At 43.2% G+C, this 25041-nt stretch overlaps 1 protein-coding gene across 5 annotated transcripts in view; it reads left to right on the top strand.

Moving 5' to 3' along the window:
* GFOD1 (glucose-fructose oxidoreductase domain containing 1) overlaps window positions 1-24816 on the top strand; it is a 76166-nt gene extending 51350 nt beyond the window's left edge. For 3 of the 5 annotated variants that reach the window (XM_054818222.1, XM_054818223.1, XM_054818224.1), the window contains exon 2: window positions 17084-18633. In XM_054818222.1, the coding sequence (XP_054674197.1) occupies window positions 17084-18003 (920 nt within the window). In that variant the 3' untranslated portion in view covers window positions 18004-18633. Of the gene's footprint in view, window positions 1-7710; window positions 7814-17083; window positions 18634-18921 lie in introns of those variants that run through there. The other 2 variants (XR_008576075.1, XM_054818225.1) reach the window with 2 other exon arrangements.
* The last annotated feature ends 225 nt before the right edge of the window (window positions 24817-25041 follow it).

Below are 25041 nucleotides of genomic sequence, written 5' to 3'. Positions count from 1 at the left end.
CAGGGCAAACCTCTCTCTTCATCCAGGCCACCACACTTTTGGCAGGCTAACACCACACAGTTGACCATTACTGGGCTGAATTTGAGCTCAGAAGGGAAAGGCGTTACCACAGCAGTTCTCCTGAGCAGCCGAGTGCCCTGCAGCGCTGCCTTCAGACCAGGCTTGCCTCACAAGAAACCACAAGTAGTTGTTTTGGCATCTCCTTCTTGGTGCACTGAGTCAGGGAGGTGAGCTTCTGCCGGCAGCGAGTTGCTTGCAGAGAAATTGGCCTCTCCCGTGCTTGTTCATTTCTATTTAGGTGGGGTAAATATTAACCCATAGCTGGAAACAGAAGAATAAAAGGTATATTGCAAATAATCCCTTGCACCCACTGCCTAGCTCTCTGGAGGGCTTGCACGACTGACACACAAGTCTGTTGCTGCTGATGGGTATGACCATGGCCAGGTGGTGTTCCTGCCACGTTTTTAGGGAGTTTTTGTCTTGGGACCCTCCCTACTTCTCTCTATGTGTTGGTATACAGAAAAATAGCCAGGGACTAATCTCACCTAAAGCTGGTATTTTCTCCTGCCTGCATGGCATCCACAGTCAAGTGTGTGAAGGCAGGAGAACAAGAGCCTGGTGGTTTTGCTGCATGCAAAGTCTCTGGGAAATCTCTGCCGGTAGGTAGGTAGGCCAGCACTCCTATCACCGAGGTTTGGTCTTTCACTTCCAGCTAAATGGCAATCACTTTTCAACAGAAAGTTGAGATATTCTAACAATCTGCTAAGTGCAGATACTGCTTTTTTTTTTTTTTTTTAAAGAAAAGTGTAAATGACAGCAAAATTGGATGCAAAAGCTGAAAGTATAGTTTGATTCTTGCAGGTGCAGAAAGGTTACTAGGGGATGAAGAGGTTGGATATTATTGGTGCTTTTGCCACTTTCACAATATCTGTACCGGGAGAAATCATCAAACTTCTTGAATCTTTTCCTCTGTCTTTGCAATGGGAGGATGGTACCTGCTTGGCTTTGTCAAGTGCTTTGAGATCTGCGAGTGAACCGTTGTCTGTAACTGACCCCTGACTGCTTTCAAGAATACTGTGGTTACCTGTTGGTTATCCTTGTTCCTGCAAAGGGATGATCTGACTCCCAATTTCAGCTGTGGAAAGTGGCAGGTACAAACTCACAGTTAGGGTGGAAGTAGGTGATGGCACCGAAGGGTCAAAAAGCTCAACTCTGACACGTCCTAGGGAGCCTTCTGTTTGGCATATGGGGATTCCCAGTTCAGGTTTAAATAGGCTGGAGTCATAAGTGGAGGGGAAAATAAGAAGATGGTTTTAATAAATTTCCCCCATTCCTAAGCAGCAGCAAGCATATGAATTTGGAATCGGCCCCTTGACACACAAGACCTGAGTGGCACCCTCGTGCCTCTGGTGGCCCACAAGCTTGTGATCCTCGGCTGGAGTGCAGAGCAAAGCTCTTGTCTAAATCCACCCACATGCAGTCACGTTTTGGTTTCTAACTGGAAACTTCATCCAGACTGAAGCACATTGCAAATAATACAGACCTCCCAAGGAACTGTCTGTCTGACCTGCATGGAAATTAGTCCTGGTGTAAGATGTGGGACGTGATGTTTTACATACAGAGTTGCAGTGGTGTTGCTTCTAATGTGACTGGTTCTGCTGGAATAAAGATGACCTGTAGAAATGAGCCAAACCACTATAAAGTACTTTTTATCAGTAAAACCATATGTATGCTTGGGGGTGGGCATGGTACGTTTTTTAATGCATCATTATGAAATAATAATGAACTGTGTGTAGACATGGCCTAAAAAAAGAAGAATCTCAGGCTAGCTTTCCATCTGTACTTACTAAAATGTCTTTTGGGTTATTAAAACCCTGGGCTATATTAAATGATTTTAAAGATAGAAGCTTGTTGTTATGAAGCCACTTGAGATATTGTACAGTGTGACTGCAGAGCTATGCAAATTGGAGTCATTTCCATTTGACATATGCATTGTAATTACTGAAAGCTTTTTTCCCAAATTTATTTTTTATGTCTGCTGTAGTTAATTCACAGTCTCCTTTTAACATTGGCAATTATAATTATTTGCCAAGAGCAGGCCCTTGCTAACAAAAATCTAGTTTTCTTTAGCCTGCAGCTTTTCTTTTGATTTCATGATGAGGTATGGTTAATCAGAGGAATCAATGCTGGCCTCTGAGTATCCAGCAGGGCAGAAAAAACACTGCAGTCAGAAAAAGAAACGCAATTAATTAGCCTAAGCTTCTTTCTAGCATCCTAACCCTGGGCCTCCTGAGCTGCCCTGTTTGAGTGGAGAGGTGCTCTGTGAGAAGATCAATCAGAGTTAGCATCTCAATAGGACTTACAGTGAAAACCGTCTGTGCCCACTGTGAGATTTCTCCTTGGAGTTCTTGCTTATTCTTCTTCTGTAGGGGCTACAGGTATAAAATAGCATGTATTTGGGGAAAACAGTGTTATTAGGTTGAAAAAAATCTTTCTAGGGCTGTTTTGCATAGGAATCTGAGCCAAATCTATGACTGAAAAATGTAGTAGTTGAAGGGCTTTAGGCTTCTAGCTGCATATTGTTGTTCAGAAATAAAGCGATTCCTACTCACTTGAAAACGCCCTGTCCTTTCTGCCCTCCTTTTCCTTGCAGATCAGTGTGCAATGCAGCTTCTGAAAGGAAACGTAAGTCCAAGTGCTTTCTGAGAATTACTGACCTATTTTACAGGTATTTTATTCTTCATTGAATCAGATATGTACCTGCAAGAGTGTAGGTGGATAAAAATTACATTTCTTTCACCTACCATGGTACAGCTCAAGCACAGGAGAGCTCTCCCATTTAAGGTTCCCCCCCCCCCGGAATATTACTTCAAGTTCTCCTGGGGCTTCAGAGGGATGGTGTCCAAACGTAGCCTTGCAGTGAGCTCAGAGCAGCGTAAGGTACGGCAGCCTGGGCTCCATTTCTCCCGTAGCAGAAGGTCTGTCTGAAGGTGGTGCAGTGAGAGGAAGTACCCATGTTGACCCATCTTTCCGGTCCAGGTATCCAGCATGTATGTAGTAAAAAAAAGCCTGTTGCGAATAGGGGCTCATTTTCCATTGTGTGTTTGTGGAGCATCTAGCACAAGAGGGTCCTGGGATTACAACACAAATGCATCAAAAGCAAGCACTGAGGTTGATGGAGAACACATCAGGTTGGGCTACCATAATTGACTAGATCCAGCCTAGTGAACATAATGGGGAAACGTTCCAGTGCTGATGTGTTTTCCAGCAGATTTTCAATGGTGGGGAAGAGTTCCCAGTCTCCATTAGAGCAAGCTGTGGAAAACCATAGTGAAATACAGCTTCAGCTGCTACTGTAGCATAGCTGTGTCTTGTCCAGTGCACGCTTAGCCAGCATGAGCGTGAATGGCATTTTCCAAGAAACCTGTTCGGGAGGATTAGTCTGGGGACTGACTGCAGACAGGGCAATCTGGCATCTGGGCAGATTGCACCTGATGAGTTATAGCTATCTGAGTCAGCTGGTTGGGCTGCTGCTGAGTCCTTGGCTCTTGTGTAAGCTCGGCAGTCTGGGGAGTAATTAATCAAGCATCCATCTTTCTTATGGACCCAGGTTTGGAGCCAGGGAAACACGATGTCAGCGTCTCACATAGTTAGAATTGCTGATTCACTTTGATCCATCCTCACTGTTGCTTTTCAGAATTGGTTTATGGCTCCTTGTTAGCAGCACTTAGCGCTCTCTGACAGGAATAAAATATTAACTGGGAAAGTATACCAATTCAAAGGCTACTACCTTTTTGAGGAGGGCTGTACATTTATTTAGAAGTTTCTCAGATAACCTGAGAATTAGGAAGAAGTGTTGGCTGAAAAGTTATCAAAAGTGCAGTTAGTTTACACCACAGTTTGCTTGTCATCTATTCACCTTTGTTCCATTGACCATGTTGCTCGAAGAGCCAAACCAATGGCTAGTGTGACTACTTTAATTAATGGGATTAGGGCTGAGGTAAATTTGACCTGAAGCTTGCTGAGGCATGGTGCCAACTCCCTTGAAAACTCCATTATCAAAATTCTCGTTAACCTCAAAATGGGAGTAGGACTGGACTGAAGGAACTAGATGCAGTAATGGCTAAGATACAGCTGTGCTACTTAACATCAACTTGGAGAGGTGAGGTCTTCTATGAGCAGAGGACTTAGACTTTGAAGCAGAAATGAGAAGCCCTGAAGAATCAAGCCATGGTCTCATCCATACATAGTCTTAGGCAAACTTTGATGATCTAGGTAGGTGGAAAAATACCATCTCTCAGACTGACTGTTGTGTATATGCTTTTGTAGTCTCCCAGATCCTAGTGAAATGGCACACCAGAAACAAGCAGATATAAAGGCACCCTTGAGCCCCTTGGATGAAGTTGGGAGGTTGGTCCAGCTGACCTGTTTCATCTTGACACCTTTTGCTTCCCAATTTTTCTCTTCCTCTCTGCGGCCTTTCTTGAGAGTGGAACAGTCGTGCCAGCCTCTCCAATCCTGCTGCTGATGCAGTAGAAGTGCAGTGAGTAGAAGGGGGACCTACTGACACAATGAGTAGGCAACCACTGAGAGAACGTTCTCCTCCCCAAGACACATTGTGCAACCTGGCGTTCATCCATCCCTGCATAACTTCACGTCGCTCTGGAAAATCTGGTTCCACCAGTCTCATGGGCTCTAGTAGGGTTTGCCCAGTAATTATAAACTGACATTTCCAATTTCTGCAGGTGTATATTTGAAAGAGAAGACCTGATTTACAGTGTGAGCATGTACATGCAGATGCACATGGGGACACACAGAGTGTGTCAAATGAAAGAAATGTCACCGCCCACCTCCACCTGCCACGTACTTGTATTTAGGTATGTGAAAGGGACTCTCTCACCTTCCTTTCTCTGCACGTGTGCGTGTCCGTATGTGCTTACAGACTAAAGTCAAAAACGTGCGTGGGGTGCATTTTCAAATGCATCCAGTTATATTAGTGCATCCCAGTCCACAGTTGAGTGCTTTGGTGTCCATAGTCAGTACACTATTTGGGAAGGTGAGTAGTGATTTTAGAATTCATTTTAACCACTCAGATCAGGAAATTAGGTCAAATGTGTGCTCCATTCATCCAGCACTGCAGGGCTGACACACATTTTCTTCAGCACAGAGATCCTTCAGACTTCACTGGGCAGGAAAAGAAGTAGAAATACTCCAGCTGCAAATATTGCAGAGCAATAAGGTTAGGAAAAATGTTTGGAGCAGACTCTGGGTTAAGTAGGTAGCGAAGCCTGATGCTTCATGTAATCATTTCGTAGCAAGGATCACACTAGAAACTGGAGTGCATCTCACACAAACAGATAGTATCGCTGAATCTTTGTTGAAGAAAAATGATCCTGAAATATAAAGTGCAGGGAGAGTACAGGGTTTGCTGCTCTGCATAGTGATGCCATGTGAGATACAGATAGGGATCTGACACTGCAACTTGTAGGGTTAGGGGTTTTTTTAAGACTTGGATTTCCTGTCACTTGGCTGGCGAGATGTAATTTTTCAATGTTCATAAACCTTCATGAATCCTGTACAAATCTGCCAAAATAATGGCTGCATTAATTACTTACCAGCATTACTCTGATGTTTATCTTTTGTCAGTTTTTTATTTAGTACTGGATTACAACTTGCTAGTTTTAATGGGAGTAGAAAGGGTACGGAAGAGAAACATAAAGAAAATTAGCTCTAATTATCCACCATAAATTTATCTGACTCAGTAAGCATAAACAATTCTGTGATGGAAAGGCAAGTTGAAAGAAAATTGAACTGCCTGATTTCCTAATCCTCCCAAAGCCTTTACAACAGCTGGGCATTTAGTTGTTGTCAGCTAACACAAAAAGAAACATATTTAAATACAGATAATAATGCCCCAGGAGAACAGAGATCAACCATAGGTTGTGATTGCCCCATGATTTTATTACTGCAGAAAAGAAAGGTATTATAATATACTGGACTGATGGTGTGCATTTTGCTCTAGAAATTGAATAGAGGGATTGAGAATAATTGGAACAAATAAAGGACCAAATACAGAGGTTTTCACTGAGCTTTTTATTTAGTCCTAAAACAATTAAAATTCCATTGAAATTAATGAGGGTTTGCTTGAATAAGGTCTAAGTAGAATGGTTTTCTTTTCTCAGTTTATCTGAGTATGTAGTGGGAGTCTCTTGATTTTTTTTCTTGCACAGGGAAGTACTCAGCAGGGATGTGACCCTGAAGTTATGATGGGGATTTGAAGATTAAAAAATTGAACAGAAATTTGGGAAAGCCAGCATAGTTTGTCCCATATACTTTTTCCCAAGTGCATATGAGAACATGGAAAGCATCCAAGTAGGGCTCAGGGAATGTAAGTCTGAGCATGTTTCAGATGCCTGAACAGGTAATCTCAAGCAGGGACCCCTGAAGCATTTCCTTGTGGTGTGCAAGTAGCTGGTTTGTCAGAGTGTATTTGCACCTTCTCTCAATTTCCCAGCACTTAGAGATTTTTTTATATAGTTAAAAATATACTAAGCACTTCATTTATTTCAGTCTCCAGTGTTGTTATTTGCATAAGTGCTTGCAGAGGAGTGATCAGAATGACATGCCAAGGTGGGCTATAAACCAAGCATCAAACTCTGCCCATGTTAGGAAGGCGCTAGAGAATTTTGCTTTGCCTTGCAAAGCGTGCTGGCATACGTAATAGCACAAGACTTGGTTGCTTTCCTTGTTCTCCAGCACGTTGCCTATGGATTCAGTGATGCAGATGCATTATACTCCCAAATCAAAAGCCACAACTAGCCAAACTAACAGAATAAGCAATCAAAAATTCATATGGACTCATTAGAAACATTATCTTCAAGTCAGCATGTTGTCAAAATCATATGGATGCATATGGTCTTTGCAGAAGGTGTCATACATTATAGAAGCATAGAGTATCTCAAGTGGGAAGGATCATCAAGTCCAACTCCCTTCCTCTCACAGGACTACCTAAAGCTTTATGAAGCAACCCTGACTCCAACATCAAGCACAAAAGGACTGCATCTATTTCAGTGTGCCTTGAATACTGCTACAGCAGCACTTATACCTGCAGCGACAGTAACATATGGCAGACACGGCGCCAGTCCCTAACCCTAATGACTACCTCCATGCGAATAAAAGCGCCAATATTAATGCATGATGAAAATTGATATCATCATTACAATTTTCTTCCATCCTGATGAACTGTCCTGGTTCTGCTTAGACAGCACGTATTTACCTACAGGCATTGTTATAATCTCTTGGAGTCAGTAGGGGTATTTTCCCAGCCTAGGCACCACGCCTCAGCAGCTATCTACAAAGAACCGATCAGCTCTTTTTTTGTTGCAAGACGAACCTGTTCCCTGCCTTTCAGTTTCCTAGAATGATTTTACAGACCGCTAACCCAGCCGACATAATTTCTGTAAGCTCACAGCTCGTATTAACCTTCTTCTCATTGAGACCGCTTGTAGTTCTCGCACTGTTTGCATGAGCTGCGTGTGTCTCGTTTGCTGGGTTGTTGATGGAGATGCTGCTCGCGTGTCACTAGCAGCAGGGTGTCTTTTCATCGTGCATGTAGTCACTTGAGTGAACTTTGGTTTAGCCTATGGTTACAGAGCAGCCAAGGCAGAGACAGTGACAAACAGCTTTTTTCCTGTGTATTTGAACGTTTAGGTTTTCCTTTTCAAAGCAGCTGTGTGGAAAAGAGGTTACATCAGTGAGGATAAACCAGCCTAAAAACTGGAGTCACGGTGAGATGCACCAGGGCCAGAAGCAGGTGCGTGAAATGAGACCCTCGCTGTGGTGGTGGTGTGTACGGTTTGGGAATGTGCATGCTTACTGTATAGAATTTTTCATCTAATATTTGTGAAGTGCATCTCATCTCATTTGGCTATAAAACATAACAGTGCACGTGTTGTTCTACTTCATAATATTTTGATGCAGAGGAAAAGATGCAGGGTTTATAAAATCTGTATCAGCCATTGATTTGCTATGGCCAAATGAGCTGTTGCTTGTCAGCAGGGCGGCGTATTACTCCCTGTGTGCATTCGCCGTCTGTTTCAGCTGCGAAGGAAAATATGTTCTTTCAGTCACTGTTATTTTCCTTCACACTTACAGCAGACTAGGAATACACACATGCCCTGTTAATATGAATCAGTTCATGAGCTATGACTCATTATGCTATAGTAACTCAATTTTTTGCAACAGCTATACATATCTGCGATTAACAAAGATTGCCTGGGCCAATGTTAGAGCTGTGACTAATGCCAATCTTGTGAGGCATTCATCATCCAGATTTATCTCCTTGTCAAAAGTTTTGTTAAATAAGGTTTCCTCAAAGAAACATTGTCTTGCCATCAATTTTCCCCTGGCAGATGTATTGATTGAAATAAATGCGTTTTTCATGCCACTCAAGGAACTGAGTGACAGATCGTGCACTGAATACAATAAATACAACCATTGTTCTTATTGGTACTATAATTATTACTATATCGCAATATTGATGGCAGCAGCATCTAATAATAGCAGAGACACCTCTATATACTAGTAAGAAATCCTCATCCTGTGCGAAAAGGTTTTCCAATCACCTGAGTGGTTGTTTTTATGAAATACAGAAATAGCTCCTCATTTTCCAGAGCAGAGCAGCATTCTATCAGGTTTTCTACTCCTCGTGCTAGAAATGTACATATCCATATTTATTTAGACCATTTTCTCAGGGATTCAAAAGCTTTTCATCGCTATGCAGTATGTGATGCACAAATCTCCACATGTAATGCATCAGAAAATAATATCAGCCCCATAGAATGGCCTGTCCCAGCATTGTATTTCTCAGTCCTGATGTACGTATTGGGCAATAGCTTAATTCACACACACATACCACCATTTTAATGTAGATGCTTTTTTTTGCATCATCCCTCCCTCCTGTCCAGTCTCTGGGTACAGAAGGATGCTCATTTTCTCTGAAATGTATTTCTTTCTCCTCCATTGTTGGGTTGTTTTTTTTTTTTTTTCTGTAGAAAAGATGCTAGCAGTGCTCACAGGAATATTGGACTGAAGGAGAGCCTTTTAGGATGGGCCTCTGAGGACCGGGGATGTTGCCGATACCACGAGGGCTTGCTGTGCAGCTCCTGGAGCGGCAGGAGCTCTTCTGGACTGTTTGCACCAACCCCTTCCAGTGTCCTCCTTTCTGCCTTGTAGCGTTCTTCCTTCCCCTTCCCTCTCCTCTCCACTTCAGCATTCCCGCAGCCACCTTCCCGCTTTCCTCTGCCACAGCCCCTGCCACTGCTTGCTCATCGGGAGTGACTCCAGAAACCCCCCCGGCTGCCTTGTGTCCCCCTGGGAGCCCCACGGGGGGAGCGGGACTATGGGTTTCGTCTGGTTCCTCCCGACACCCAGGTTGCGGGTCCCTTCCCGCTACTCCTACAACCCAGATGAGCTTCGTATTAATGAGCACGACATCCCTCTAGGCCTTGCAGCGGCATCTTGGCACGACAGCCAAATGAGAGAAGCACTTTTTGTTGAGACAACTGTTTGGAAACCATGCCTGGGGGCCGAGGCATTGCCTGCTGCTAAAAGCAAGGGGCCAAAGAATCTGTATAGACATCATCTGGAGCTGAGTGGGGAAGGAGTCGTTTGTGGAGCTGTAATTAAGAGGGGGTACTGCTCACCAAGTAATATTGCACTGATTGAAGAGCAGATCAGAAAAATCATAATTTATGGTGCTGAACATTTATGGCTTATCACGCACGTAGCAGGCTAAACTGACTACGATTGCTGTATCTCTGAGAGACTGGAGAGCCACCCCCGCTATCAAAATAAATGACCAGTGGCTGTATGAGCCGCTTCTGCCTTCAAATTCTGTATTTGCATACAATTTCCGAGAGGCATTCTCAAAACTGTGTGTCTCTCCTTAGTACGTATGTGCTAGAAATATGGAATAGTACTGAACTGGTTTGTTCCAGCTTCATGCAAAAGGGACCATGACTGTGAGGCTACAACGAAGATGGTTCTGAAACAGCAAAAATAGAGTCACCTGCTTTTAGACCTGTGGGTCGTCGCTGCAGTCGATGGTTCAGCATAGATACAGCTCAGGTCACTTGTATTTTCTTCTGCTTTTCTAAGGGAATGATGAATCTGGAAAGGAAAGAGAACTTCATTACCAATCCCTGAGTATGTTCAGAGTGTTTAAGTATTGCAACGAGTCAGTGAGATAACTGTCAAGATTTTTTTGAGGTTGTGGCTAAATTGCAGCCTCCAAATGTTGTATCTTTTGCAAATTCAGAAGAAAGGGATAGAAAGGAATGGTTCAAAATAGCTGTGAGGATTTCTGAAGTCATTATTACGGAGGGAAAAAACAATTCTGTATGTTTTTCCATGTAGGTATACACCAGAATTCATAGAAATGGAAAGACATTTTTTGAATATCCAGTGGCATTGCCGTAGTACCGTCCACTAACATGATTAGTATTGCAAACAGATCTCTGCCCAGTATGGGAATGTGCAAAATACACAGTTCTACTGATACTCAGCTTCTATCAAACATCAATTTATCTGTAGGGAACAATGTGTGGGCTCCCGGTGCCTAACGTAGTTTCTGAGGTGGTTTCTGTGCAAAACCACAGAGTTAACAATGTGTGTACATATGTGCAGAAGAACAAATTGCTGTAAATCAAATATGTAAATGAGAGGTAGTGACTTTCGATTTAAGACATTTGACTATGGTTTTTGATATATTCCTACAGAAAGGTCTTTCATCAGTATGGCCAAAATGACTGATTTGCAGAAAAAAAGTCAGCTTTTTAACTAAACTTGCTACTTTTTGTTGATTTGGGCACATTTATAAAAGCAGCTGTATATCTCAGCTTAATTTTTCAGTGTTATAATGCTGGAAAAATATGAACAAGACACTCCTCATTCATGTGTTAGATGATACTATGCTGTATTTGCAAACCATGTCAAACTGCATTAGGATGGAAACCATGATCTGATTACAACTAGTAATATAGGTACTAATAATACAGCACATAGCATTGCAACATGTCTCACAAGCCATGAACAGAACTGAACGCCAGAGATTATTCCCCCCTGATTCTGCGTAGGATCCAAAGGCAAAACCAGCAGCTTCAGTGATCCAAATCTGAGAATAAAAAGTTGCCCATATTTATTTATTGTAACTATATTAATGATAATGTGGATTGTCACTATTTGGAATGTAATTTTGTATTAGCTTCTTTTAAAAAAAATAAAACTGTTTTTAAAGATGATGTTACAATCCGATATAAATGTTTAAAATAATTCATTTGAAATAACCTGGCAAGCATGCTCTTCCACCCCTCCTTTGTTTGCTGAAACTCTCAGACCATTCCTTGAGTGTTGACAGTTCCTCTTTAGAAATCTATTTTTTTGTTGACTAATTTAGCTTTGTGCACCAAAACCTTATTTTCCCCTTTCTCTCATCCCCCTCCTGACCAAGAGCAATAGGCAGCGACTGCTAACTAATGAATCTTTCTGATGCCAGTGAAGGTTTTGATTATATGCCCAGACTCCAAATAGAGCACTTTTTGATTTTCTTGTGAATAGGAGGAAGAGAATATATTGTATTGGGATCTCACATCCTGAGCTGAATATATAGAGGCCTAGTCTTGTTCTGGGTCAATGACAGACACTTTTTATTATTTTTTTTTTCCTGTGAAAATGTTTCTGTCCTTATTTGAAACAATCAGAGCAGATGAGAAAAAAGCTGACATTGCAGGTTTCAGAATTGGTGAAGCCCGTGCCGGTTACAGCCGCTGTACCCTTCCTGCGCTGTGGGCCCTGGAGTTCTGCTCGGTTTTAGGCTGTGCAGCACAGCGACGTTACAGGGACAAAGTAACCTGGGTTGCTGGTAACTGAGGAGCCTTCTGTAAAATAAAGAGCTGCCAACGCCAGGCATTTCAAAATCAGGAGTTAAATTCTTACTCTAGTTCCTTACTCCCCACATTTACACTGAAAAAAATGAAATGCTACTAACCTGTAGCGTATCTACTTGCCACTCACTTCTGGGTTGTTTGGCTTTCAGAATTATCTCCGTTATTCTGATCACAAGGGCTTCTTCCTTCTAAAATGAAGACTGAGGTTTGCAAATAAATCACATGACTTCCTGACAACAATAATTACTGTGAGGTGGGTGACAAGCCATTAGATCAGGGTTACAATTTGACTTTCCAGGATAAAGATGCTAGAGAAATCTTCACTCAAAATGGTAGCACCAATGATAGTATAGACAACTATTTTCTATTTCCTCAGCTGCTTCTAGAGAGTTAGTTGGACATGTACTTCCTCAGAGATCAGTGTTATTAAATAACCTTCTTAAAAAAAATGCAAATTGGTATCTAAGTTGTTGAGGTTTGGCTTGGGGGATATATACACCCTGGGAGACAAAGAATAGTCAAGGTGGACCATTCAGCCCTTAACCTTTCTTGTGAGACACTGAGAAGCAAGAAGGCACTAGTGTTAGTGGTTTTGTGATGTGGACCCTGCTCTGGAAACTTTGGTTCATTTTAAAGAGGAACCAAGCAGTTGTCAGATGTTGGCCATCTTTCAATCTTTAGCAACCAAACCTAGAAGTCAAATTTTCATGTGTCATTTTGCTCAAACTCATGTCCTTTCACATTTTTAAGGACTGCTAGGGCAAGTTATACCTACGTCATTGGCTTAGGGATCGGGTATATCTCATGGATGGACATCTTCCAGCTCCACCATTATTTGTTTCTTCCTGTTTTTCTGCTGGAGGGAGAAGATAGAGGTGTTCAGGGAAGCAGACCTGTTGGGTCTAACGTGGTTGCCACCTCGTGGCTCCAAGCCTGTGAGCACAGGCGGCTCACTGGCCCCACGGCATGGTGCCTGTTAATGCAGGTTCTTTGCATTTCTGGCTGTCTGTGCCTGGAGCAGTGGGTCATGGAGTGGGTCTGAGGCTGAAGCCCTGCATGGCAGCTGTGGGTGGACTTCAGAGAGTCAGCCTGCACTGCCGGGAGCTTTGCTAGGAGACGTGTTGCCCAACTTCAGCTTTGGATTTGGGCTGGCCAGGAGTGAGCCCTCCCCTATTCCGTGCCACGTCAGAGAAGTCCCACGTCATGTCACTTACCTGGCTGGCACTACTCTGTCTCTCATTTTGAAGCCAAGCAGAGAAACTGGGGTGAAGGCTGTGTGGAACCCTCAGAAAGAATGTCATGTACATAAAATTATTTTTCTTCTTCACTTTACCTAAGAACTCAAGAAATCAATACTCAGGAGGAGGACAGGCTGAGAGAGTTGGGGTGGTTCAGCCTAGAGAAGAGAAAGCTCTGGGGAGACCTAATTGCAGCCTTCCAGTATCTGAAGGGGCCTACAGGAAAGCTGGAGAGGGACTGGTTACAAGGGCATGGAGTGATAGGACAAGGGGTAATGGCTTTAAACTGAAGGAGGGTCGATTTACATTAGATATTAGGAAGAAATTCTTTACTGTGAGGGTGGTGAGGCACTGGAACAGGTTGCCCAGAGAAGTTGTGGATGCCCCCTCCCTGGAAGTGTTCAAGGCCAGGTTGGATGGGGCTTTGGGCAACGTGGTCTAGTGGAGGATGTCCCTGCCCATGGCAGGGGGTTTGGAACTAGATGACCTTTAAAGGTCCCTTCCAACCCAAACCATTCTGTGATTCTATGATTCTAAGTTGCCTGATTGAGAACTGTAGCATTGTAGACTAGATTTCTTGATGCATGTGGAAGGGGTGTGTATCCTTTCATACAATGAGATGTATTCGACTCCATTGTTTATCACCACAGGCAAATATATTGCACTTTCTTGCTGAAACAAGCTGGCTGTACTGCCTTGCTTTTATGTAATTAATGAAGTTCTTGCTGTCTGCTGTCGTGTGATTTTCAAAGATGTGTGAAGCGGCAAAACACATGGATAGAATAACAAGTGGTAACAGTTGATCCTTTCTCAGGGAGTCTTGTCCCAAAGTGGACAGGCTTAGACCCTAACCCCAGGCCAGGAGACCAGGGTCAGTTCCTAGGGTCTCCCCTGCGGCACCTCCAGTCAGAGCACACCTCTGCCTGAGACTGTCAGCGTTAAGAGAGGTTTTCCTTGCACACTGCCCTTTGCTCTGCCTCTCGCTGCTTTAGGGAATGGCTCAAAGGGAAGGTACCTTTTTTCTTTCTCCTTTTGAGAAGAGGGCAGAGAGAGGAGAGCAGAAAACAACGGTGTTTTGATCTGCCTGTTTCTTATTCTAGTTGCATAAACACACCAGAGTATGTCTCTAAATTAAATTAAGCAAACCTTTCATGTTCTCTCCCTGCTTCAAGAAAGCTAATGTGGCTGCTTGCAGATTTGCAGCTACCGAGAAGACAAAGATCTGTAGTGTGCACAGACTCAAGCGCTGAGCAGTGTCATGCTGAAAGAACCTGCGCAAGGTTTAATAGAGTATAAAAGCTTTCTGGGCAAGCAAAAATCTGTTTAAATCCCTGACGGAGATGAGAGCACAGCATGTATTATCAGCATATGCACAGAGACGAGAAGGCTCTTGAAATATTTGCATTTTGGATTTGCCATAATTAAAAGGTTTCAACCTTTCCAAAAAGGTTGAAATGGTGGAAGGACTAAATATGAGACTCCACCTTTTCTCCATCTCCATACAAATATTTAGGGCTCTTCCCTTTTCTCTGCATGTGTGCCTGACTTACATTGATCCTAATGGCAATTTTTCTTGAATATAAGGGATATAAAACCCCATAGGCTTCTCTTTCATATTTATCATAATCATTTGGTACTCAGATCGTGATGGTCCCGAGTGTTCCCACCCCCACATGGTGAAGGACTGACCCCCACAGTGCACAGCACTGAACACAGCAAAAAGATTGTCCCCAGGCTGCAGTTCCTCATGAAAAGCAGATCCTTTTCCTCACGAGCGCACGTGTAAAGCTGCCTATCCTGAGAGATTAGTGCCTGCACAGACCCCAGATAAAATGCGGCAGGCGTCTGTGAGGCAGAACGATGCAAGCTCAACTGGAGCAGAAAGTGACGCTTGTGGATCGGTGGTGAACAGGTCAGATGATGACGTAGTACATATGGGTTTTTTTGGGGGAAAATGACTATTTCAGGAAGGCTTGACTGTAGGCAAGTTTTGTCTAAGATTTCCCTTATTTTGATAACTGATTTGCTAGATTAAAACCTCTCTGCAAAGAGTCTGTGTAACTCAAGGACTATTATATTAGTGATCTGTATCAAGTGGCACAGCTGGAGCTACTGGTTAGAGGAATATAGGGCAGGTGGATGAACGCTTTCTCCAATATCAAACAGATGCAGAAAAAAAAATTATTCAGGAGCAGGAAAAGAAATGCTATAAGGTTGAAAATGTCAACTCAGTCACCAGTAGCAGTCTGTAAAGATGAGAGAGAAAAGTGAGAAAGGAAGACTGTGACCATTGAATAGAGGATTCCTGTCCAATATAAGATGAAAATGAGTACGTCTCTACTTATCTGATTAAGTAGAAGGTAAATAGGAGCAAGTTGAAGGAAGATCTTTCCCTTCTTGGCTATTAACTAGATGTGACTGCCACTTCAGTGGTGACAGCCCTCCCTCCAGTTTCAGCTACTCAAATAGCAGCAGACAAAGACTGGGAACAGGCAGTGTGGATAAGCGGGTTAGTGAATGTTTGGACTGTGACCCCCTTCTTCTTCCAGTCAGGCTGTTAAATATTCATGTAAGTGGGCTCAGACAGATCCCTGCCATCTGTCTGTATTTATGTAACTTCATCCAAACAGCTCCAAAACATGTAAAATTTTATCCCCACAACAGCTCTTTAAAGAAAAAGGGAATTCTCACCTATCTGAAGGGAAAAGGAATCAAAACACAAAGTGATTTAGCGAGTAACCAGATTCATTCATCTGGACTCCAGCAGACAGGATCCAAATTCAGCTCTTTTAAGTGTCAGGCCCAGCTATAGCCTGAGGCTTTTGAGGCAAAGATCGTATTTAGTGCTAAGGTGTTGTATAGCTCACCTAATACTGCTCATTAAGCATAAAAAACCCTTGGTATGCAACTAAAAAGGAAACTGGAGATTCTGTTGCTATATGTGCGTATGGGTACAGAATTTGTATTTGACGAGGAGCAATCAACAATAAAACCATTATTCAGGCATCTCAGCCTGCACTGCATTCAGTTGCACACCTTGATGGCCAGATAAAACAGGACTGTCATGCAAGCTTCAGTAAACAGTGTGCCCATATGGGCAATTCTGTGAGGGAACAGATTGTCACAGCTACGTTTGACCTGGTTTAGAGCAATCGTGGCTCTCCCTTGGCACTGTGGATACGCTGTTGACATTTCAGCAAAGCTGCTTCAAAAAAAAAAAAAAAAAAGAGTGCCATTGTCAGAATAGCATGGCATTTTATGAGCGTGAAGCAATTTCTACATTTTAAATCAAGCAACAAGCCCAGTACTTCTCCCTCTCTCCAGTCAGAGCCTCTTAAACAGTCTGAATGGGGAAGATGAAGGGACAAGACCATTGAGAAGACAAGCCCAGACTTTTCAGCGTACCTCCATTTAAGTTACTGTGTACATGTGGTCGTGTCGCTCATATGCTTCAGGGATTTGAATCTGAAGCTCAGATTCAGCTCTCAGAAGCCCCCACACAGGGAGGTTATCTGTCACAGAAGAGACGTCTGTGAGATGGCTGAAAGTGGGTGGTTGGTTTCGTACCTGCTCCCAGGAGGTGGCAAATATGGGGTAGCAGTCCACCTTACCTTAGCTTGCTTACTTATCTGTCTAGGCCGTCACCTTCATGCTATTTTTAGGCATGAGTGCATTTTGAAAATAAAAAGGGATGAATTTTCACTGTGGCGCTCTAGAAATTCTTACATGCATTTTGGAAACATGCCAGAGGGGACCTTTGTGCCTTTAACACCATATTGCAATGTTTTCTTCTTTCAAGGATCTTTCTCCTTGGCTTAGTCTTTAAGAATAGCATCAAGGCTTTCAGCTTACTCAATCGATATATTTTTGTTGATGATTTTTTTTTTAAATGTTTTTCAGGCATTGGAAAAAATGTTATCTGTGACCGAACGGCGACTCCCCTAGATGCCTTTAGGATGATGACTGCGGCTCATTATTACCCAAAGCTCATGAGCATCATGGGGAACGTTTTGCGTTTCCTGCCCGCTTTCGTGAAGATGAAGCAGCTGATCCAGGAGGGTTACGTAGGGGAGCTGCTGGTGTGTGAGGTGCAGGTTCACAGCGGAAGCCTGCTAGGCAAGAAGTACAACTGGAGCTGTGATGACCTGATGGGAGGTGGGGGCTTGCACTCGGTTGGCACCTACATCATTGACCTCCTGACCTTCCTCACCAGCCAGAAGGCCGTCAAAGTGCACGGGTTGCTCAAGACCTTCGTGAAGCAGACAGACCACATCAAGGGCATACGGCAGATCACCAGCGATGACTTCTGTACGTTTCAGATGGTCCTGGAAGGCGGTGTGTGCTGCACAGTGACACTCAACTTCAACGTCCCGGGGGAGTTTAAACAAGACATTATTGTGGTGGGTTCGGCAGGACGGCTGATTGTAATAGGCACTGATCTCTATGGACAGAGCAACAGCTCTCCTCAGCGGGAGCTCCTGCTAAAAGACTCCACGCCAGTCAGCAACTCCTTACTTCCAGAGAAGGCCTTCAGTGACATCCCATCCCCCTACCTCCGGGGCACCATTAAGATGGTTCAAGCTGTCCGGCAGGCATTTGAGGACCAGGACGACAGGAGGACCTGGGACGGGAGGCCCCTCACGATGGCTGCCACTTTTGATGACTGTCTGTATGCTCTGTGTGTGGTGGACACCATTAAAAAGTCAAACCAGTTGGGGGAATGGCAGAACATTTCAATCATGACTGAGGAGCCAGAACTGAGCCCAGCATACTTAATCAGCGAAGCCATGCGGAAGAGCAGAATGTCTCTGTACTGCTAGCTCCTCTCGGCTCCTAGGAAAGAATAGGAACCAGACAGCTCTTAAAGGAAATGGTAATTCAGCCCCTGCCAAGGGCTTGGGCATCTTAGAAACAGCTGAGGATACGAGAGAAGGAAATACAGTGTTTGGATCAACTAAATCTGGCGGTGGCTAAATGCCAAAGTGATAAGGTCCTTGGAAATGCCCAAAACAGATAGGAGACTTAAGAGCTGACATAACTGTTTTAGTAACAGTATTAGCTGGCTGATTGGAACGATATATCATGGACTCATCTCCTGCTTGCAGGTGCTTTAGATTATCCAATTGTGTTTACTGTGAAAGGTTGGGAAGATCCTTTTAGATTTTCCTTACCTACCAGAGGGCTGTGAAGGTACTGTCATGTCATTAAATTTTCTGTAGTGTCTGACATGAATGGTTCCTACCATGACACCTGACACCACCGTACTGTTGTACTACACCTCTAACCAACACACAGAATAATAGGACTTGGTGAGAAAGTGTCATTGTGAGATGGAAGATCTCGGCAGCTCACTTTTCATATAGCTTGTTAGGAACTTCTCTGTGTTGGTTTAGCTAGTTGGTTTTTGTTTTGTTTTGTTTTTTTATTTAAAGCACAATTAAGTAGGAAAATGTGTGGCTTTTAAAATAAAAGCAGTCCTCAACCACAGCGCATATGCCCTGATGTTGGGGGAGGGAGGGTCTTCTGTGAGCTCCTGGTAAGCTTCAGTGTTAACTGCACAGATTTGCTGATTAAAATGGGTTGTGCAAAACCTTCATGGATGACAAGTAGCATGACACAGTAGTGATAGTGGGTTTTATTATACAGCTGAACTCAGGCTAGTCTTATGAAGGTTTACACACAATTTCCTGTGTCTGGGACTGACTTTTGAGTGAATTCATCGTTCATTTTCGTTTTAGGTGGAAAACAGTAGAAATCCAACCCGAAACTGTATGATGCTTAGACGGGTGGTGTCCTTTTAAATCTTTGTGAACTCACACTTGAGAGATGCACATCGACAATTAATTTCATATAGCTCAACCCAGAAGCTTTCACCTCCACCAAGTGGTGAGTGTGAGTGTAAAACAAAAGGGATGAGAAAATTTCCCATCCATTTCCAGGGAAAAAAAATTAGATGAGACCCCCCCACACCTCTTCACCTCCTTCAAGTGGCCAGCTACTGATACTGTAGTGATCATTCCCTGTCATCTGTGCAGGGGTGGACAAACTCTTTTGATATGTGTGTTATGATCTTCTTTAGATTGCAGTCTTGAAATAATATATTCTTTTGAGAATATATTCTCGAAAGAATATAGTGAAAGGCGCATGAATTGTCCCAGTAAACAGGGATACTGCTTTTCTGCATAAAGCTGCTCCAGTGCTTATGTGTTTACAGTGCTAGGTCCTCAGATAGGAAAAAAGTAGAACATGAGCATATAGCACTAAGTTGTATTAAACTTGAGAAAAACCTTTTCAGGCTTTTTTGTTAATTTTGACTAGGGGGAAGAAGAGAACATTTGGATGAGCGGTAAATTAAAAGAGAAAAATATGACCCTCTTTCTCAAGGCTATCACATTAGTGTTGCCATTTTAGGTTAGAAAGAGAACTGTCAGAATAATTTAGATTTTTTAAAAAGCACTTATGTTTTTTGCTATTTTTAGGAGCGCCAAGGGCTTCTCTAGGGCTTCTTCTGCAAATTATTCCATCTGACTGCTGTATGCTCCTGCCTGTCCTATGCCCGGTTTTAGAGCTTTTTGAACAGAAGGGCATCAGTAGTGTGGTTCATCTCATCTGGCTTTAGCCAGCTGAAAGTCGGGTGTCTTGTCCTGATCAGCTGTGCAAGGACACGGTAGTCAATACAGAGAGAGCTTTCCAAAGGCTGACTCGGTGAATCCTCAGATTAATATAGGAGGTGCCCATTGGAGATTCCTGTCCTCCTCCTTTGCAGAGAATCTTGGCTTCTAAATTTTAGGTGGCTAAAGTTGGGAAACTTGACTCCCACCCCAAAATTATTAATGTGTGCCTCATTTTTGAAAAGCGTATGTGTGACCTTTCATGAAATATTCCCCAAAGTGTAATAGTGTGACTGATGAAGGAATAATGTAATACTGCAAAACCACGCCCTAACAGAGAACTGTTTCTATCCATGTTGTTCTGCCAGTTCTAGCAACTGTCTCTGGGGCTGACCGCTTCTGCTAAGACCTCGAGCAAGCTTTCATCATTCCTTCTTGGAAGCAGCCCTTGACAAGTTTGGAGGTTTTTCCTAAAAATGGATTTCTCTGAGAATTCCTGAGGTAGTATCTGTGCCAACAGGAATTTCCCATTATAATTGTCACAGTATGCCATGCTATCCAGTTCCTGCCCTGAAAAATACACAGAGAAATACAGAAGAGAGAATTTGATCAAGAAATCCTCTCTCTCTCCTGAAAAATGGAATTAGCCCCAGGGGGATCAGGAGAGTTTTCATATAGTAAGGCAAAACCCATTTATTGAAAATAGTGGCTAGTTCAAGTCATGAATGCAAGCCTGGTGGATAATTAACTGTGTCTAGTTAAATATCATCCAAAACCGGAACAAAACATGGACCACAGTGTTTGTGACTCTTGCTTCGTAGTGGTTTGGTCATTGCGCTGGAATTGCTGTTCGTGTCTTTGCACCTTGTTTTGGTTCACGAATGTTGACAGTTTTTCCTGTCTGTATTTTTTTTTTTTCTGTGTCCTTCTGAGTGGAAGAAGATATGCTGCCCCTGCCCCTGCAGTGAACAGTCCCGAGGCGAGACACAGTGTGTAGGGAAAGTACTACTGCACTTCTGTCCCAGATCCAAAGGTTTAGGTGACAGGCATCATCCATCCTCTTTGCAGACTTACTGATGCAGGTAGTGCTGCTTAGCAGAAGGAAAATCTAATGCTTTGGTTACGTAGCCATCTGATGCTAGTATTAGTACCGGCTTGCAAATGGGTTTGAATCCTGTACAGCTCGTTGTGCGACCACAGTGCTGGCCCCGGAGAGGCAGGCAGAATGAGCAGAGGCAGGGTGGGACCTCCTCTTCTGACGGCAACGGAGATCTTACACTAGATTTAGGTGAAGTTGTTACCTAACTGGGACGGCAGCAGTAACTGCATACGTTCAGGATTGTATGACAGTTTTTCCATTCTCTAGGAGGTGAAGGTGCTGTAGTGTCAAGTGTAAAGATACTTAACTTCCATCTGGCTTAGAGGAGGAAGGAATTTGGTTTATTTATAGAATTTGTATTACTATTTTGATAAATTGTCACTTTAAAGTCTGGGATCTTTCTTGGCAGCATCAAGCCCTCTGCTCTTTTGGTACAGTTGAAAGTACATTGAATTGCCCTAAGTAGCCTCTGGAGTTCATGCTGGATTTAAGAATTTGGGCAGCAGATAGCAGAGATGTACTTGATCGAACTCAAAAGTGGTACCACACCAGGAAACATATATTTGGAACTGCACTTTTAATGCTGTGCCACAAGGTTTGAGATGAATGCAGGCCTAATAAATAGCCAAACTGCGGCTACTGCTGGAATTCACAGTAGCCCCCAAATGAGCTTGTTCATACACTAGGTAAGCAACGTTCATTCCTCTTTCCCAGGGCTGCTGCTGGAGAGGCTCTTTCCTTTGCCATCAACCTGTGCACACAGGTTACTGAACATTATGGTCTGTTGCCAAAGACAAAAAGAGCCAAAGGGGAGAGCCCAGGTGAAATGCTCTGCTGCTCTGCAGGGGTCTGTTCCAATGCTGGGACGCTCAGCTGAGAGACGATGTCTTATTTACCATGGGAACTGCATTGGGTTCCACACCAGGGGTAGGCAACCCTGCGCTGTGTGACAGCCGGGCACAACTGGAGTCCTTCCGTGTGCCCAAAGGGAGAGCGGTGACTGCAGCAGGGAGCGACAGGAAGGTATATCTGCAGTCTGGTACCTGTATGCCTGCGCCAACAGGGAGAACGTGCTGGTTGCGTGGAGGGTGAGGGCTGCACCTCCGGAGGGTGGTAGTAGCAGCCTTGCTCCACCTCTGTGTTTGGGAGCCCAAGATGGGACCCTGCCCTCGGGGAAGCAGCATCCGTCCTATACTCCTGCCAGATCCCTGCACGTCCTCAGTGCTGAACTCAGTGAAGTCCTACGTGGAGGCATAACAACTCTGCAAGAGCTTGGGGTTTCCTATATCTAATATCACGCATGTGTTAAATTAGTACTTTAGCTGTGTAGTTAGAAATACCAAGTAGAGATGATACGTCCTTACGTGTGCTGCCAATATCGCAGAGAATCAGGGCAGGCATAGATGAGTTCAGGCTCAGGATGGGCTGCTGCGGAGTTCATCCTTTGCTTTGGCTGAAAGCATGAGAAATTCCTGCCCAGCCAGCACAGGGCAATCAGAGGCACTCTCCACTTTGTACTTAGTGTTTCCTTCTTTCAGATAACTTTCAAATCAGTGACTGTACAAGCAAACAGCTGTCCTGGAAGTTCAGCTATTCAAAAAAGGAGGCTTTGCTGCATGTGGTCACAGCGCAAGGACAATTCAATTTCTCTGTTATGGTATTTACTTCTGTGTCCATAGAAATGTGGAAAAGACCCAGACAATTTAAAACGACTCATTTCTCTACCAAAACAACAAAAAAGCAGATTTTATTTAATGGGTAAAGATAAACATAGCATCTTGATGGTGTCTTTGCAGAGATTCAGAAATTACTGAAGATGGAATTTCTTGTTGCTGGGAATTTTTATATTTGACTTTTATCTATAGCCTTCAATATAAAATATCACAAATTATGAAGTCTCTTCAGTGTTAAGAAGCTCTGTATTTACAGGGGCTTAAAAGTACCCAGCAGACCCTTGGCTTAGTGCAGATACTCAACACTGGTGTGATGTTCCAGTGGCCCAGTGATGTACCCTTAAGTATGTATGAAACTCAGCACTGGACTGTTTGACCTCTGCAGTGCTCTCTGGGTGTCTAGGACTAGTTGTGAAATTGCAGGATTATTCAGGACAGCAGTTTCTTGTCATCGTCGTTGTTGTTGTTGTTGTTGTTACTTGTGGGGAGCAAAGTTTGTAAATTTTAGAGATGGTGTATGACTGAATAATAATTGGCAGTCTTACCTGCTTTAAAATTTCCTCTCTTTTGAGCTGCTGGATGAAGTCTGTCCAATAAAAATATTTTCCCCTTAACAATAACTGCCCACTTCCATTAGCTCATGAAAAGACGAAATTTTAAGTAAATGGGACTATACATAATGCTGCATTCATGAACCGATGTCATAACCTCATGACTTACTGAGGCCAGAGACCAGGCAAGCAGTGACTTTTTGGAAGCTGCCAAATTGAAGCCTTGGGGTTGGGGAATGAAGGGTATCAGCTTAGGTCAAACTGAAATAGCTTTTATTCAGCATTTTCAGTTAAATGAATAAACAGAATGGCTATGGTCAATCCAAAAGCGAACACAAAACATGTTTGTAGAAGGTCATTTACATTTTTTCTTTTGGGATTAAGTTCCATTTTTAAAGAATGAAATGAAATGAAAACTTTTTAAAAATCCATCTTTTATTCTGTTTTGGCATGTGTTAAATTGACTGTTTGGGGTTGGGTATGGGATTTTTGGGGGTTTTTTGGTTTTAAGTTCATAGTTTAAAAAAATCCCATCCATTAGGTTCAGTGAACGTCCATTAAGGACATTCAGTGAATTCAGCTGCCCTCGGGCAGGTTTGGCTCTGAACCTGCAGCCTCGCAGTGTCATGCAGCGACCTCATTTCTAGCATCTGAATTTGGCCATCTGGGTTTCATTTGTGTCTTCTTGTGGCAGTGGGAAAACTGGTTCATTACATGGAGTTGGCTACAGATAATCAAGATTCTTTTTGCAGCAGTGCCAGCCATTGTCGTTAAAAGCACTTAACTCTATTAACTTGTTTACCGTGGTTATTTATGACCTTCCAGCCGTGTGCTGTCCATTACTTCTTTGCTTTTTACACCAGCCGTCAGACTCGCCTCCCTCCCCTTTCTGTGTCTCATTCCATTGCAAGCCACGACGCGGGTGAGCCTGCGCTCAGTCTGTGTTACGCGTGGCATACAGGGGGGCTAACCTACGACTTGAAGTAACTTTTAACACAGATTGATTAAAAAAATTGCATTAACGCCACAACTACCCAAGTACGTGGCATACCGAATGCCCAGCCAGGGCAGGAATCGGAGCTCCCTGCTATGCTGTGCTTCACAAGTGACACTCACTGTTTCTCGCTGTACTGGTTTTCTTTTATTTGATTTTGAAAATGAGAATATGTTCAGTTTGTTGCTGTGTCAATATTAAGTATATATTTATTGTTTTTCAGACATACATACATATATATAAATGCTATATATATATAATGTCAACGCATGGACATATGTACAGTAGATATTTTAAAGAGCTATTTATCAAGAAAAGTAAGTGTTATAAGTAAACAGAGTTTATATTTTATATATTATGTAGATAGCAAACAAAAAGTGGTTAAATTATAGTAGGACTTTTGGGGGTGGGGTTGGAGAAATGGGCAAGGACTGGTTCTAGCATTTTAAATAGCCAAACTACTTTGTACGGAAGCTGCCTGCTGTGCCTCTCGGCTGCAATATCTGTTTGTTTCTTCTTCTGGAAGATGATGTGCATTGTTACTTTTACATTGCTTGGGGAATGTAGTTAGTTTATTCTCAGCCAACTGGTATGTGCTGCTTAAAACATGGTTTCCTGCTGTTCTGCATATTTGCATTGATGGAATAAAAGGATCTGAACTGGCAAATAAAGACTTAAAAGGATGTGTTCTCAGCTGTCTGTTGGTTTTCCCCACACTTGCATTTGGGGAGGGAAATAACCATCACCTTTGCCTGGTTTCTGGCCTGCCTGTTAAGTTCAACACATTGGAGTAAAATCTGTGGGCTTTGTGCTTGGGGCTGGGGATTGTAATGGAGGGAGAGAGGGAAGGAGGTTTAACACTAAGCTATTTGAAGGTTTAATGTTACGGCAAGGCTTGAACTAGCTCCTGCTGGAGTGATGCGTCCTCAG

This window comes from Grus americana, chromosome 2 (assembly GCF_028858705.1).
Source record: "Grus americana isolate bGruAme1 chromosome 2, bGruAme1.mat, whole genome shotgun sequence".
NCBI lineage: Eukaryota > Metazoa > Chordata > Aves > Gruiformes > Gruidae > Grus > Grus americana.
The sequence above is the reverse complement of the archived record's forward strand: the minus strand, read 5'-3'. Positions and strand labels throughout refer to the sequence as shown.